Source organism: Thalassophryne amazonica, chromosome 3, assembly GCF_902500255.1.
Source record: "Thalassophryne amazonica chromosome 3, fThaAma1.1, whole genome shotgun sequence".
Lineage (NCBI taxonomy): Eukaryota > Metazoa > Chordata > Actinopteri > Batrachoidiformes > Batrachoididae > Thalassophryne > Thalassophryne amazonica.
This window is the reverse complement of record NC_047105.1, coordinates 64233132-64250865: the sequence shown is the minus strand read 5'-3', so window position 1 is coordinate 64250865 and position 17734 is coordinate 64233132. Positions and strand designations below refer to the sequence as shown.

General features: G+C 45.3%; 1 protein-coding gene across 1 annotated transcript in view; it reads left to right on the top strand.

The window, feature by feature from the left end:
* Positions 1-3010, top strand: part of LOC117507922 (transmembrane protein 88) — a 37635-nt gene extending 34625 nt beyond the window's left edge. The window contains exon 3 of the mRNA XM_034167676.1: positions 2563-3010. Coding sequence (XP_034023567.1) covers positions 2563-2790 — 228 coding nt within the window. The 3' untranslated portion in view covers positions 2791-3010. The remainder of the gene's footprint in view (positions 1-2562) is intronic.
* The last annotated feature ends 14724 nt before the right edge of the window (positions 3011-17734 follow it).

Here is a 17734-nt window from a genome sequence, read left to right as displayed (position 1 = left end):
CTACAACAGTCAGGCCATTGTGAGGAGCTCAGTCTGGGGGGAAGGCACTTTCACTCTTCACCAAACTAACTACACTACGTGAACTACAAAACACAACAAATCTATAACACTAACAACACTGCTAAAGCAGTATGAACCACAACAACAATAATAAAAAATCCCAAACCCAGAACTCCTATAATGCATTGCAGCACAACAATTCACAGTCTTAGCGACTGGCCTGGCGATCACTACAATATTTATAAACTGTTAATGGAGCTGCATTCACAAACACATGGTCGTCAGCTTTACAAAAACAGTAAAACGCAGTATTAATAGTCACAGTTTACCTCTGTACAAACACAGGAACAGCTCATCCATGTTGCGTTAAATGCAACTGGTAAAATCTACACCTCAACCATCACATTGAACTTCTCCACAGAAGAAAGCCCATGTAAGTTTTGTCTTTACATAAAAATATAGCAATATGTGTCTTTTCACTTGAAAAAAGTAAAGATTTGCATCTAAACACTGTCTTTAAAGCAGACACACTGTCAATTTCAACTTGTATTTCAACTTAGTTACAGTAGTGTTCAGAATAAAAGTAGTGCTATGTGACTAACAAGATTAATCCAGGTTTTGAGTATATTTCTTATTGTTACATGGGAAACAAGGTACCAGTAGATTCTCACAAATCCAACAAGACCAAGCATTCATGATATGCACACTCTTAAGGCTATGAAATTGGGCTATTAGTAAAAAAAAAAAGTAGAAAAGGGGGTGTTCACAATAGTAGTTGTGTGGCATTCAATCAGTGAGTTCGTCAATTTTGTGGAACAAACAGGTGTGAATCAGGTGTCCCCTATTTAAGGATGAAGCCAGCACCTGTTGAACATGTTTTTCTGTTTGAAAGCCTGAGGAAAATGGGATGTTCAAGACATTGTTCAGAAGAACAGCGTAGTTTGATTAAAAAGTTGATTGGAGAGGGGAAAACTTATACGCAGGTGCAATAAATTATAGGATGTTCATCTACAATGATCTCCATTACTTTAAAATGGACAAAAAACCCAGAGACATGTGGAAGAAAACAGAAAACAACCATCAAAATGGATAGAAGAATAACCAGAATGGCAAAGGCTCACCCACTGATCAGCTCCAGGATGATCAAAGACAGTCTGGAGTTACCTGTAAGTGTTGTGACAGTTAGAAGATGCCTGTGTGAAGCTAATTTATTTGCAAGAATCCCCTGCAAAGTCCCTCTGTTAAATAAAAGACATGTGCAGAAGAGGTTACAATTTGCCAAAGAACACATCAACTGGCCTATTGAGAAATGGAGGAATATTTTATGGACTGATGAGAGTAGAACTGTTCTTTTTGGGTCCAAGGGCCGCAGACACTTTGTGAGACGACCCCCAAACTCTGAATTCAAGCCACAGTTCACAGTGAAGACAGTGAAGCATGGTGGTGCAAGCATCATGATATGGGCATGTTTCTCCTACTATGGTTAAGATGACATGACCTTGAAATGGGTGTTTCAATACGACAATGACCCCAAGCACACTAGTAAATGAGCAAAGTCTTGGTTCTAAACCAACAAAATTAATGCCTCGCAGATGTGAAGAAATCATGAAAAACTGTGGTTATACAACTAAATACTAGTTTAGTGATTCACAGGATTGCTAAAAAAGCAGTTTGAACATAATAGTTTTGAGTTTGTAGCGTCAACAGCAGATACTACTATTATTGTGAACACCCCCTTTTCTACTTTTTTTTACTAATAGCCCAATTTCATAGCCTTAAGAGTGTGCATGTCATGAATGCTTGGTCTTGTTGGATTTGTGAGAATCTACTGAATCTGCTGGTACCTTGTTTCCCATGTAACAATAAGAAATATACTCCAAACCTGGATTAATCTTTTTAGTCACATAGCACTACTATTATTCTGAACACTACTGTATTTCAACTGTCATCTGAGTTAATGCCACAAGCCTTCTCTAGTTAAGTTGAAATATCTTTAGTTAAGTTGAAATAACTTAGAAAAATCGATGCAAATTGTTACATCTTTTCTTGTTGAGACAGCAGTTCATTTTTTAGAGTGTGTAATATATCAAAAGGAGGAAAAAGTGAAGAGCTGTGTATACCTTCCAGATGCACGGTAGCTCCGTGCTACCAGACACTTCTAATGATGTTTTCGTCAGTTCAGTGGTGACAAGAAGTTGTTTACTTTTTGTTTGGTCGTCCCTCCCTCTATCTGCGGCTTATCCCTGCCAAGTTTCTCCAGCTCATTAACTGTCACATGTGCTTGACAGCTCAGGGAGGCTAACAACTGCTCTGAGGTGCTTCTAATCGAGCGAAGCTGAGAGAAACGCTGTCTCACTCTGCTGCCTCTGTGGTCCCCGTACTGCAGCATGCAAACACAAAGAGAAACATTTTTCCATCCTAAACAGCAAATGACAAGTTCTAACTATATGTACATTTTGACAAAAGAGAAAGAGCTCATGAAATTGTCCTCATAACAAACTCGTTGTCAGGTTTTTCTGTGTCCATGTTTCTCCTACTACGTCTCTGTCTTTGTCTACATAGGTACTTGGTGCACCATCAGCCATATGTCATTACCTTGATGACAACAGTTGCTCCGCCCTCATCATCCTTGGCTTTGTGATGACATCTCCACTTGTGGTTTTGGCAGCTGCTGTCTTCTGTGGGATTGTCCGTAGGTTTCATCTCCTGCTTTTCATTAGGCCAATCAAACATGCCTGGTACCGCAGGCGCTTGCTTGAATGGCCAAGCAGTGCAAACGCCTGGGTGTGACTATCAGCAAACAGGAAGCTCTAATAGTGGGGCATGGCATTATTAGTTAAGGGGGCAAACAAGGTTGAGCAGAAACACCTCACATTCTAATCCCAACAAATACTAGACTGCTTGTTGGAACGCATGTTATTCAGTTGTACTGAGTCAAAGAGATGGTGACATTGAATGCAAAAGTTTTGTTGTGTTGGGTTTCATTACACTGTGACGTTTCCCTGTTATTTCGTTCATGAATTGTACATTTAAAAGGGTCATAGTATACAGTGCATCCGGGAAGTGTTCACAGCGCTTCACTTTTTCCATGTTTTATATTACGGCCTTACTCAAAATGGATGAAATTAATCTTTTCCCCTGAAAATTCTACACACAATACCCATAATGATAATTTGAAAAAGGTCTTTTCAGATTTTTCAGCGGCAGGAACTGGGAGACTAGTCTGGACTGAGGGAAAGATTAATGCAGCAATGTACAGAGACATCCCGGATGAAAACCTGCTCCAGAGCGCTCTTGACCTCAGGCTGGGGCAACAGTTCATCTTTCAGCAGGACAGTGATCCTAAGCACACAGCCAAGATATCAAAGGAGTGGCTTCAGGACAACTCAGTCGGAATCAGAGTCCAGACCTGAATCTGATTGAACATCTCTGGAGAGATCTGAAAATGGCTGTGCACCGACGCTCCCCATCCAACCTGATGGAGCTTGAGAGGTGCTGCAAAGAGGAATGTGCAAAACTGCCCGAAGATAGGTGTACCAAGGTTGTGGCATCATATTCAAGAACAGTTGATGTGGTAATTGCTGCCAAAAACACATCGACAAAGTATTGAGCAAAGGGTGTGAATACTTACGTGATTTCTTAGTTTTTTATTTTTAATAAATTTGCAAAAATAAAAAACAAAACAAAAAAAAAAACTTTTCAAGCTGTCTTTATGGGGGTGTTGTGAGTAGAATTTTGGGGGATAAAAATGAATTTACTCTATTTTGGGATAAGGCTGTAACATAACAAATGTGGAAAAATTGAAGTGCTGTGAATACTTTCTGGATGTACTGTACATATTATGACATACTTTCACTTTCACTTTTCACTTTATTTATTCAGTGTCTCCAAAGGAGCAATGAGCTGTACAGCAATGGGTATACAGAAAAGCACAGAATAAAAGAAAAGAAAAGAAAGAAAAGAAAAAACACACCAAACATTCAGTACACAAGGGGGACACAGTACAGACCTGGATCGATGGAAAAGGAACCGAGTTACCTAACACGATTTGCCATCAACCCTATGTATCTGCTTCTCATACATACACCTCTGTCTAGCAACCTCATAATGTCCATTCTTAGTGCACATGCACAGGTGCTTTTTGTAATTTGTCAGATGATATCTGTGGATAAATGACAGTGAACTACAAGTAGTCCATGAGGAAAGTTCTCTTCTTAACTTCGTCGCGTAAAGATTCCGTAAAAATGTGCACAATCATTTACTCCGCCCATGACAAAGCAGTATTGGTGATCAGAGGATTGTCATTTTGGTGTTGGCACAATAACTTCTCACCACCAAAGTAGAATTATTTTAGCCAATTATTTCACAGCTTTTTCATAAAGAAGGAATAATGAGACTTCGGTGACCTTAGTGGTTGGTACAGTCACACACATACACAGTAACGCTGTAGCTACAAGCCAAATATGTTTTACTGTGATAATGTGAGCACATCTTAGGGCCCCTTCATACATAGTACGAATAAGTATGAATCAGGGTGAATCACGGCAAAACAGTTCGTGTGAGAGAACCACGAAAACATTGAGCTGATGTTGTGAGGGACATGTGGTCTTGCAGGTGTGAACAATCCCGCTGCCACGGTTTTGTGTATGAGCGTGCACGAAACCGTCGCAGCAGGAACACAGTGCGAGCAGCTGGAACGTGTGGAACGACATCGCACAGCTACTGTGGCAAAAAATAAAAATAAAAAATACATGCCACCCACGGGATTCGAACCTGTAATTTACAAACGCTCTGATTAACAGACATAAACTTTACCACTTCACTACCATCACTGTCCTGTAAAAGGTGTGTAAAATCCCTGATATCAACAAGGAGAGAAACATAAAAAAAAAAAAATAAAACCACACACCATAAAAAACACATTTTATTGAATCCCTCTTATCGCGCGAACAAAACAAGTATGAACTGTCTGTTCCTCTGTAGGTGACCCATGGCAGTTAAATAACCCTGGTTAAATAAAAAATAAATGCTACTCACGGGATTTGAGCCTGCAAGCTCTGATTACTGGACGGAACCTTTACCACTGCGCTACAATCACAAGTAGTTGTAGCAACAGGTGTACAAGGTGTTAGAGGCAGCTATGATTTTACAGGTATTGCATACGATTCTTGCTTCATGCGCACTTCATGCGCAATTCGACCATATTCGTATTATGTGTGAGGGGGCCCTTATGTATGTCACAGAAGACTAAAATTAACCATTTCAAGCTTAAATTTTGCTGATTGGATGAAAATTTCCACATACATACACAAACATAGAATTGTGAACTTTTGGGGACACTGACATGAAAATCAAATGCATTTAAATAATTTTGCACTTTAAATTGTTAGTATTTCTTTTTTTTTTTTTTTTTACAGAATAATTTTTATATGAGCTCATGGCAGCTTTTCCACCTCAATCTGATTTTTTCTTTCTTTTTTCTCTGTGTTGCACAGTGACGTTTCTGACCTTCAACCTGTCATTAAAAGATCTATTCTGAAACCGTTTGTACTCATTTCCTTTCGGGCATTCATACAGCTCATGGGATAACAGATAAAGCTATTTAATATGTTGTAATGTAATATTTCATACTGGTATTGCATAGTATTATTTTGAACAGCACAGACAAAAGCAAAATTCAGTGTTGTTCAGTGTGAAGACAGATTTAATGTTGCAGGATTCAACTTGATTCAGTGTGTAAATGTATTTTTTTATTATTGTTGCCTGTCTGATAACTTTACTGGCATGGATGCATGAGGGACTTTCTGCAGAGTATATTGTAAAGTTATTCATTTCTCATGTTAAACGTTCAGTAAAATAAATGTGGTATTCAGTGGTCTGTTTTAATCTGATATGTTTGATTGCAGGCATCTCTGGTTGTTTGAAAAGACTAATTAACAAACACATGATTAAAAGCTCTGCACACAATAACATTAATAGTGTTTAAATTAAATTAAATGGACAATAACAATGTATTTAAGAAAAGCACATGTAATTAGTTTCCTTTAATTTGCTGTGTACCTGTTGTAACATCAGTCAGTGTTGGTGTAAGGGTGAGAGTGTGTAAATTCATTTAGCGGATGTTTTAATGCTACTGTGTGCAATTAAAGCAGAAGCAGAAGTTCACAGTACGTCAAAGTAATAGCTGTCCATTAGAACCTCTACATTAAAATAGAGTTACTACACAGTCATGCTGATTTTAGATGTTTGTCTTTAGTCTGTCAATAAATTTTCATATTAAAGCTGTTGAATTTATGCCTATTGCGTCACAAATGGATTCATTTATTTATTTTATTTTTTTGTTGGTGAATCTCGGGCGGGGGGGGGGGGTGTGTGTGTGTGTGTGGTGTCTATCTGTGTTCTGCATTGACATTTCATTGGCTGTAAGTTATTTTACAATAATGAGTCACTGATGTACACGTGACCCAGCTCACCCCAAGGATTTGAACGGGATTCATCGAGGTCTGAATGCAGATGCGGTGAGAATCCAGCTAGCTAGGGGATCATGACCTCATACTTCCTCTCTACTTTTGTGTGCCCCCAGCGTCCTCTCTCTGGTGCATTCAGTGCAGCTGCAATGGGGAGGAGAGCAAACAGCCTTTCTCTGTGATGCTTCTTGCCAAAAGACTGTGGGATGTGCTCCTTTCCACGTGCCACAAACACACCTGCGTTCACACGTCCAGATGCACACACATGTGCCCATGTTATCAACTACAGAGCCACATACACACACACAAGGACGAGGACCAAATTCAGGGAATTTCCACTAATGCATGTCAAACCCTGAATGCATTGCTGGAATCATATTACATCTATAATATCCATGATTTGCAGAGGGGTCAGAAATCTTTTTTATATGAATGTTGAAATCACCATCAATCAGAATATTATCTGCACAGGTTGCCAAATTAGAGATCATCTCACCAAATTCATTGAAGAAATCAGAATATGGGCCCGGGGGCCTATATACGGTGACAAAATAATATGGCTGATTTTATTGCTCTGACCTTGCCTATATGTAGTATCTTGGGCAGAGCGGAGAGTCAGATGTTCAAACTAATTATATTTTAGACCCCCAACAGCCGGACCCGGTGCCACGAGGGGCATTTGGGGACGACGCCCCCTCACGTCATCAACCTCTCCCCCTCGGATGTTAGAGTTATCAAAAAATAAAAATAAAAAAGAAAGAAAAAGAAATACTGGAAAATATAGCAAAATATTAGTTATTCAATAATATCACATATTTAACAAATAAACCAATTAATTAACTAAAGTAATTAATTTTAAAACAAACAAATATGGCGTGTCTGTGTTCAAGCGATTTGAAAGGTTGAGGTTTGCGCTTGTCAGTACAGCAGAGGGCAAGCTTGATTTATTCAAGCAGTGTCAAGGGCCTTTCACACTGCAAGATTCAGCGCGACAACACTTTGTAACACCAGGCCAGTGCATTTCCAACGCGTCGTGACATCAGACATGTCGCTTCGGAAGCGGCAAGGGGGCAGAGATTGCGGCCACATCACACTGGCTGTTTCCACAACCTGAAAAAAGTTCAGCCATCGCCATCTTGAATTTGGGTCACCTGAACCACAAAACAGCAGTAGAACGATTCTCCCACCACCCTGCTGGGAGAAGCTTTTTTTCAGCTACTTTTCAGAGTGACGCTGACCGAGGGAGGACTGATGACCTGTTGGGATATCGATCGAACCGCGACAGCGGGCCGACCCGCACGGAGAAGCCGGCCTTCAGGGATCATTCCTGGGCAGACAGCCGGGGTGATGGAGCAAACCCACTCAGTCTGAAATCTCCCACTTTTTGGATATATACGAAGTCCCAGTTTGTCCAACGGAGGTTAGTTCTGCAGCTTTATCGAGGTGAGGAAAAAATAAAAGTAAAACGTGATGTTTCTGCACTGCTGTGGTTTATTGATCGGCTAACGTTAGCTTAGCTTTTTAGCACAGTTGATCTGAGTGAATGCTTTAATTTGTAAATGGTTCAGTCTTTCTTATTTTTAACCAAATAAAGCTACAGCTTTTTTCAGACACCACAAAAGCTCAACTTTAAATAACTTATTTTTTCGGGCATTTTTTTCCATCGTTTTTTTTTTTTTCCCCTTTTTTATATATAAACTGTTTAGTGTTTCTTTATATTTAAAGAAATATTTTTATTTGTCCCAATGAGGAACATTTGCTGTGCAGACAACCAAACTTCCATTGATGAGCTGAACACCACGAAGTCCAGTCGAAATAAAACATCTCTGCTCTTCAAAATAGGACAAAAGTGTCTTTAGCAAAACCACCAGAGTTCAAAGCTGCAGAAGAGACCTTCATCTGGGCCCGAGAATCCAGCATAACATCACCTGCTTCTAAATAAAAGGCTCTTTAAACAGCAACTATTTTATTATTTTTAAAAAAGCTGTTTCATTTTATATTTTAACAATAAATAAACGATCATTAAAAATGTCGACGAATCAAAGTCAAAAGACATTTGCACAGGTAGAAGCTCTCCACTTACTGTGCTCAAATTCATATTTTAGAAATGACTGTCCTGAAAACATTAAAGGCAATTACATATTTTGACGAAATTACAAGTTTAAATGGCTATATATATAAAAAAAAAATCATGAGGTTTATGTCACAGAAATTCTACTTTACAATCACACTGCAGTCATTGTTAAATTATTTCCTGTTGCATTTATAATAAACATTTGTATTTGTAGTGTTTGTTTTTCTGGTTGAAATGAGATATAAATAATCTACCAGACTTAAAAAATGTACAATTTTCCATGTTATTTTATTTGTCTAAAAATAAATGTCCAAGGTTCCTTATGTTAAACAAGAAATTATCTGAAATAACAGGTGGTTTTAATTTACAGATGAAAGGTTTCTAAAGAACCATTTATTGATTTATTTAGCTATTTTAATTATACTCAACAAAAATATAAACGCAACACTTTTGGTTTTGCTCCCATTTTGTATGAGATGAACTCAAAGATCTAAAACTTTTTCCACATACACAATATCACCATTTCCCTCAAATATTGTTCACAAACCAGTCTAAATCTGTGATAGTGAGCACTTCTCCGTTGCTGAGATAATCCATCCCACCTCACAGGTGTGCCATATCAGGATGCTGATTAGACACCATGATTAATGCACAGGTGTGCCTTAGACTGCCCACAATAAAAGGCCACTCTGAAAGGTGCAGTTTTGTTTTATTGGGGGGGGATACCAGTCAGTATCTGGTGTGACCACCATTTGCCTCATGCAGTGCAACACATCTCCTTCGCATCATCCGTGAAGAGAACACCTCTCCAACGTGCCAAACACCAGCGAATGTGACCATTTGCCCGCTCAAGTCGGTTACGACGACGAACTGGAGTCAGGTCGAGACCCCGATGAGGACGACGAGCATGCAGATGAGCTTCCCTGAGACGGTTTCTGACAGTTTGTGCAGAAATTCTTTGGTTATGCAAACCGATTGTTCCAGCAGCTGTCCGAGTGGCTGGTCTCAGACGATCTTGGAGGTGAACATGCTGGATGTGGAGGTCCTGGTCTGGTGTGGTTACACGTGGTCTGCGGTTGTGAGGCTGGTTGGATGTACTGCCAAATTCTCTGAAACGACTTTGGAGACGGCTTATGGTAGAGACATGAACATTCAATACACGAGCAACAGCTCTGGTTGACATTCCTGCTGTCAGCATGCCAACTGCATGCTCCCTCAAATCTTGCGACATCTGTGGCATTGTGCTGTGATAAAACTGCACCTTTCAGAGTGGCCTTTTATTGTGGGCAGTCTAAGGCACACCTGTGCACTAATCATGGTGTCTAATCAGCATCTTGATATGGCACACCTGTGAGGTGGGATGGATTATCTCAGCAAAGGAGAAGTGCTCACTATCACAGATTTAGACTGGTTTATGAACAATATTTGAGAGAAATGGTGATATTGTGTATGTGGAAAAAGTTTTAGATCTTTGAGTTCATCTCATACAAAATGGGAGCAAAACCAAAAGTGTTGCGTTTATATTTTTGTTGAGTGTACAAGTGTTCTAAACTTTTTTAACAGTAATCAGAAATTCTGAGGTAACAAACAACAACAACAAAAAAACATTTCCAAAGATTTTTCTTCAGAAAACTGCTCTATAAATGAGCAGTCCTGTCACACGTTAATTGTTGTGTGGGCCGCTGAAGAGGAGGTACTGCTGGCCCACCACCACCAGAGGGCGCCCTGCCTGGAGTGCGGGCTCCAGGCACCAGAGGGCGCCGCCGCCTCACGGGAGCAGCTACGGTGACAGCTGTCACCCATCACTTGAGACAGCTGACGGCAATCATCAGTGGGGTATATCAGCAGGACGGCACCTCCACCTCATTGCCGAGATATCGTTTCTACCGGAGAGGTAACGTATCGAAGCTAACGGAGTGTATCTTTTTGGATTGTGCTAGTTTGTGGATTACTGTTCCAACGAGAGGTGGAGGTAACTTCCCTGCTGTTCGGAGTCCTGGGTGCAAACGCGCCCCCATCTAACTGTCCTTTGTTCCTCGCCAGCAGTACCAGGTCCGACACGCGGAGGCAGTGGCCACCTGGGAGTTCGGGACTTGGCGGCTCCAGTATTCCCGGGGTCCTGTGGCGGAGGAAGCCGTGTGGTTCCGGTCTTACCTTGGAGAGGCGTCTCCTATCTTCGAGCCTGCCCACACGACACTTTTGTGAATTGACTGTTGTTCATTTCCGTGATTGGTTGTATTCGTTGTGCACATTCACAACAGTAAAGCATTGTTATTTTGACTTACTCCATTGTCCGTTCATTTGCGCCCCCTGTTGTGGGTCCGTGTTCCTACACTTTCACAACAGGATATCTCGGCCAGCGTCATGGATCCCGAGGGGCGTCAACCGGCTGTTGAACGGCCAATGGAAGAACAAGGCACACAGGCGTCCGCAGGAGGGGTAATCGGTGAGTTGCAGCGGATCCTCACCGCTTTCACGACTCGGTTGGATTTGATGACCGAGCAGAACGTCCTCCTGAACCGCAGGGTGGAGGCTCTCGCCGCGCAGGTGGAAGCGCGCCCTCCGGGCGCCGCTGCGGCTCTCCCTCCCGTAGAACCTGTGCGTAACAGCGACGTTCCACTGGTTGTCCAACGACCCCTCCCACCTTCCCCTGAAGCATACATAAGCCCCCCAGAGCCGTACGGAGGCTGTGTGGAGACGTGCGCGGATTTTCTTATGCAGTGTTCGCTCATCTTCGCACAGCGTCCCGTCATGTACGCGACTGACGCTAGCAAAGTAGCTTATGTGATAAATCTGCTTCGTGGTGAGGCACGCGCTTGGGCTACAGCGCTCTGGGAACAAAGTTCACGGCTCCTTCTGACATATGATGGGTTTGTGAGGGAGCTCAGAACGGTGTTCGATCACCCTAATAGAGGAGAGACCGCTTCAGCCGTGCTGCTGTCAATGAGACAGGGGCGCTGGAGCGCAGCTGCCTATGCAGTCGACTTCCGCATCGCGGCTGCGAGGTCCGGCTGGAATAGCGCTGCCCTCCGCGCCGCCTTCGTAAACGGACTGTCGTTGGTCCTCAAGGAGCACCTGGTGGCTAAGGACGAACCGCGGGATTTAGATGGGCTTATCGATCTTGTTATACGTTTAGACAATCGGTTAAATGAGCGCCGTCGGGAACGAGACGAAGGGCGTGGCCAGGCACGCGTCGTCCCTCTCCCTTCCGGTTCCGACCGCGTTCCGCCCTCCCCACGCTCCACGGCCCCTGCGCTCCGTGCGGTTACAGCCCCCCCTGCTGACGAAGCTATGGACACGAGTAGGGCAACATTTAGGGCACCGGTCACACAAAGGAGGCTGGCCCGCAGAGCATGTTTTGTTTGTGGCTCGATTGAGCATCAAGTAAGGGACTGCCCCGAGCGGTTAAACACCAACGCCCGCCCCTAGAAACTGGGCTAGGGGTGGGCCGAGACGTTCACGTGGGACACACCCACATCGCCACACGACTCCCAGTTACAATCCTTTATGAGGATTTAACCCTGAAGGCCCCAGCACTGGTGGACACGGGCTCAGAAGGGAATTTGCTAGACAGCAAATGGGCCAGGGAGATAGGGTTCCCTCTGGTGGCGCTTACCTCGCCTGTGCAGGTACGGGCGCTAGATGGCTCCCTACTCCCTCCAATCACTCACAAGACACCACCAGTAACTCTGGTGGTGTTGGGGAATCACCGGGAGGAAATCGAGTTTTTCGTGACTCCGGCCACCTCCCATGTGATTTTAGGTTTTCCCTGGATGTTGAAACACAATCCCCGGATCGATTGGCCATCCGGGGTAGTGGTTCAGTGGAGCGAGACCTGCCATCGGGTATGTTTAGGTTCCTCGGTTCCTCCCGGTTCCCAGGCCAGGGAGGAGGTCAGAGCCCCGCCCAATCTAGGGACGGTGCCGGTGCAGTACCATGACCTTGCGGAGGTGTTCAGCAAGGATCTGGCACTCACCCTTCCCCCGCACCGCCCGTATGATTGTGCCATTGATTTGGTTCCAGGCGTTGAGTTCCCGTCCAGTAGGCTGTACAACCTCTCACGACCTGAACGCGAATCAATGGAGACCTACATCCGGGACTCTTTGGCTGCTGGGTTGATCCGGAATTCCACCTCCCCGATGGGTGCGGGTTTCTTTTTTGTGGGGAAAAAGGATGGCGGATTACGTCCATGCATCGATTACAGGGGGCTGAACGAAATCACGGTTCGTAACCGATACCCCTTACCCTTGTTGGATTCGGTGTTCACGCCCCTGCATGGAGCCAAGATATTCACCAAGCTTGATCTTAGGAATGCGTATCACCTGGTTCGGATCCCGAAGGGAGACGAGTGGAAGACGGCATTTAACACCGCGTTAGGTCATTTTGAGTACCTGGTCATGCCGTTCGGTCTTACAAATGCTCCCGCGACGTTCCAAGCATTGGTTAATGATGTCTTGCGGGACTTCCTGCACCGATTCGTCTTTGTATATTTAGACGACATACTCATCTTTTCTCCGGATCCTGAGACCCATGTCCGACATGTACGTCAGGTCCTGCAGCGGTTATTGGAGAACCGGCTGTTTGTTAAGGGCGAGAAGTGTGAGTTTCACCGCACCTCTTTGTCCTTCCTGGGGTTCATCATCTCCCCCAACTCCGTCGCTCCTGATCCGGCCAAGGTTGCGGCGGTGAGAGACTGGCCCCAACCAACAAGCCGTAGGAAGCTGCAACAGTTCCTCGGCTTTGCGAATTTCTACAGGAGGTTCATTAAGGGCTACAGTCAGGTTGTTAGCCCCCTGACAGCCCTGACCTCACCAAAAGTCCCCTTCACCTGGTCGGATCGTTGCGATGCCGCGTTCAAGGAGTTGAAACGGCGCTTCTCGTCTGCACCCGTTCTGGTGCAGCCCGATCCTAGTCGCCAGTTAGTGGTTGAAGTGGACGCCTCGGACTCAGGGATAGGAGCTGTGCTGTCCCAGAGTGGGAAGACAGATAAGGTCCTTCATCCGTGTGCCTATTTTTCCCGCAGGTTGACCCCGGCTGAACGGAACTATGACGTCGGCAACCGAGAACTCCTTGCGGTGAAAGAGGCTCTTGAAGAGTGGAGACACCTGTTGGAGGGAACGTCCGTGCCATTCACGGTTTTCACTGACCACCGGAACCTGGAATATATCAGGACCGCCAAGCGGCTGAATCCCAGGCAAGCCCGCTGGTCACTGTTCTTCGGCCGTTTTGACTTCCGCATCACCTACCGGCCCGGGACCAAGAACCAGAAATCGGATGCCTTGTCCCGGGTACACGAAGACGAGGTCAAAGCGGAGTTGTCGGATCCACCGGAACCCATCATCCCGGAGTCCACTATCGTGGCCACCCTCACCTGGGACGTAGAGAGAACCGTCCGGGAGGCCCTGGCACGAAGCCCGGACCCCGGGACTGGACCAAAGAACAGACTTTACGTCCCACCAGAGGCAAGGGCTGCAGTCCTGGACTTCTGTCACGGCTCTAAGCTCTCCTGTCATCCAGGGGTGCGAAGAACCGTGGCAGTTGTCAGGCAGCGCTTCTGGTGGGCGTCCCTGGAGGCCAACGTCCGGGACTATATCCAGGCCTGTACCACCTGCGCCAGGGGCAAGGCCGACCATCGCAAGGCTCCGGGACTGCTACAGCCGCTGCCCGTGCCTCATCGCCCCTGGTCCCATATCGGCCTGGATTTTGTCACGGGCCTCCCGCCGTCCCAGGGAAACACCGTCATCCTCACGATAGTGGACCGATTCTCCAAGGCGGCCCACTTCGTGGCCCTCCCGAAGCTCCCAACGGCCCAGGAGACAGCGGACCTCCTGGTCCACCACGTCGTCCGCCTGCATGGGATACCATCAGACATCGTCTCCGATCGCGGTCCCCAGTTCTCCTCGCATGTCTGGAGGAGCTTTTGCCGGGAACTGGGGGCCACGGTCAGTCTCTCATCCGGGTATCACCCCCAGACCAACGGGCAAGCAGAGCGGGCCAATCAAGAAATGGAGCAAACACTGCGTTGTGTGACAGCCGCGCACCCGGTGGCCTGGAGTACTCATCTGGCCTGGATCGAGTACGCCCACAACAGTCAAGTGTCATCAGCCACCGGCCTCTCCCCCTTTGAGGTGTGTTTGGGGTATCAGCCCCCATTGTTCCCGGTGGTTGAGGGAGAGGGTGGGGTGCCCTCGGTCCAGGCCCATCTGAGGAGGTGCCGTCGGGTGTGGCGCACTGCCCGCTCTGCCCTGCTCAAAGCCCGGATGAGGGCCAAGGCCCATGCAGACCACCGGCGTTCCCCGGCCCCTGCATACCAGCCCGGGCAGGAGGTTTGGTTGTCAATGAAGGACATCCCATTGCAAGTGGAATCCCAAAAACTGAAAGACCGATACATTGGACCATTCACAATCCTCAAGGTTCTCAGCCCAGCCGCAGTGAAGCTGAAGCTGCCAGCTTCACTGCGGATCCACCCAGTTTTCCATGTTTCCCACATCAAACCGTACCACGCCTCTTCCCTCTACGCCCCCGGACCGGTGCCGCCTCCTGCCCGGATCATCGACAGGGAGCCTGCTTGGACTATGTGCAGGCTCCTGGACATCCGTCGTCAGGGCCGGGGATTCCAGTATTTGGTGGACTGGGAGGGTTATGGACCCAAAGAATGCTCCTGGGTGAAGAGGAGCTTCATCCTGGACCCGGCCCTCCTGGCTGATTTCTACCGCCAACATCTGGACAAACCTGGTCGGGCGTTGAGGGGGGGTCGTGTTGTGTGGGTCGCTGAAGAGGAGGTACTGCTGGCCCACCGCCAGAGGGTGCCCTGCCTGAAGTGCGGGCTTCAGGCACGAGAGGGCGCAGCCACCTCCCAGAAGCAGCCTGGAGTGACAGCTGTCACACATCAACCATCAATTACCACATCCCATAAAAGCCGGGCAGCATCTCCACCTTCCTGCCGAGAAATCGTCTACCCATCAGGTAAACACTCAGCCGTAGTTTTGGTGCCGTACGCACACAATTGTTCTGGACATTTTGCAGGCGAACCTGTTGACTGGTCCGCAGCTGGAAGCTGGGAGGAGACGACGCTCTTCGCTCCTCGGATAAGTAGTCACTCAGGTGCTGCACGTTATTGTTCCGGTTTCAGGAGGTGGAGGTGTTTTTCCCCACTGGAAAGGAACTGCTTGCTGACTGTTTTGCTGGGTGTGTGCACACACACCCACCATTAATTGTTTCTGCTTCCTGCCAGCAGTACCAGATCTGACAGCTGGAGACGGTGGCCACCTGGGGACTGAGGACTTGGCGGCTCTGGTGTGCTTCAGATCCGTTGGCAGTGGAAATCGTGTGGGACCCGGCTCTTCTCTGGACAGACGTCTTCTACCCTTGAGCCTGCCCACACGTCACCTTTGTACATTGATTGACTGCTATTCTAAATTGTGTTTGTCCCTTTTCTGTTGTGCACATTCACAACATTAAATTGTTGTATTTTGGCTTATCCATTGTCTGTTCATTTATGCCCCCTGTTGTGGGTCCGTGTCCCTACACTTTCCCAACACAAACAACCGTATTTTATGCCAGAAATGAGGTCCAGGTTGTTTAAAGCGACATTTCTCCTTTAATTCGGGTTGTCTTATACATACGTGTTTCTCCAGTGATTTTACATGAATGAAGCTAACAGGCAGCCAGCTGATTCATGTTCTGTTGTGTAATGTAAGATGCTGGGGCTGAATGAAATGCAGCTACTGTATTCCTCCTCTGTTCTGTATAAAAGCTCTGGACTTCACCATGGTACTGCTGTGTTAGCGGTGACCGTAAGAAAGCCGGTGAATTACATCAGTAACACCTTATTTAATGATTGTTTCACAGTGGCTATGTTCAACAGCACAACACATCTAGAAGTTGAGTGTTTTAATGATAAGTAAAGACAGTTAATTTAGTTATGTAATGAAACATGATTTAGAAGAATGTGTTTAGTCCAATAAGGACTGGAAGGACTTTAAAAAAAACCTCTTAATTTTGCATTCTGAAGGACTTTTTCTTCAGAAAAAAAGTTTCTTGGGAATATCCTGCGACGCTTTGGGATTTCCTTTCATTGCTATGCTGATGACACTCAATTGTACATGCCAATAACTGCTGGTAATCTCACTCACATAAAATCTTTGGAAGATTGCCTTGCATCAGTAAGAAGTTGGATGTCTAATAACGTCCTACTTTTAAATTCTGATAAGACTGAAGTTATGGTTCTTGGTCCAGCGAGGTATCGGCATAAATTTGATCAGCTAGCACTTAGCTTAGGTCCGTGTGTTATACATCATACGGATAAAGTGAGGAACCTTGGAGTAATTTTTGATCCTACGTTGTCCTTTGATCTCCACGTTAGAGATATTACGAGGACTGCTTTCTTCCATTTGCGATCTATAGCGAAGATTCGTCCCTTCCTGTCTATGGCTGATGCTGAGACTTTGATTCATGCATTTGTCTCTTCTAGATTGGACTATTGTAATGCTCTATTTTCTGGCTTACTGCAGTCCAGGATTAGGGGTCTTCAACTGGTTCAAAACGCTGCTGCCAGACTCTTGACACAAAGCAAAAGGTTTGACCACATTAAACCTGTTTTGGCGTACCTGCACTGGCTTCCTGTTCCTGCAAGATCGGATTTTAAAGTACTGTTATTAGTTTATAAAATCGTTCATGGACTTGCACCTCCCTATCTGGCTGACCTGGTAAGCCCCTATGTACCAGCTCAGGCCCTGCGTTCTCAGGGTGCAGGACTTCTGTGTGTTCCCAGGGTGAATAAAAAGTCTGCCAGTCACAGAGCTTTCTCCTACCGTGCCCCAGCTCTGTGGAACGATCTCCCAGCACACATTTGGCAGTCGGATACTGAGGAGATTTTTAAGTCACGTTTAAAGACTCATTTGTTTTCTCTGTTTTATCATTAGTATTATGAAGTGTTTTTATTCTTGTATTCTTTTATGGTCTTTTTATTATTATTATTATTATTGTGTTTTAAATTCTTTTAATTGTTTTTTGTGTGAAGCGCCTTGGCACTATATAAATTAATAAATTTGAAATTTGATTTTTTAAAAATAACCTCTTAATTTTGCTCTGTGAAGGACCTTTTTTTAAATAACCTCTTAATTTTGCTCTCTGAGTGACACCAGGATGATGCATTTCCCCTAAAAATACACCTACCCCTGAGTGTTTCTCA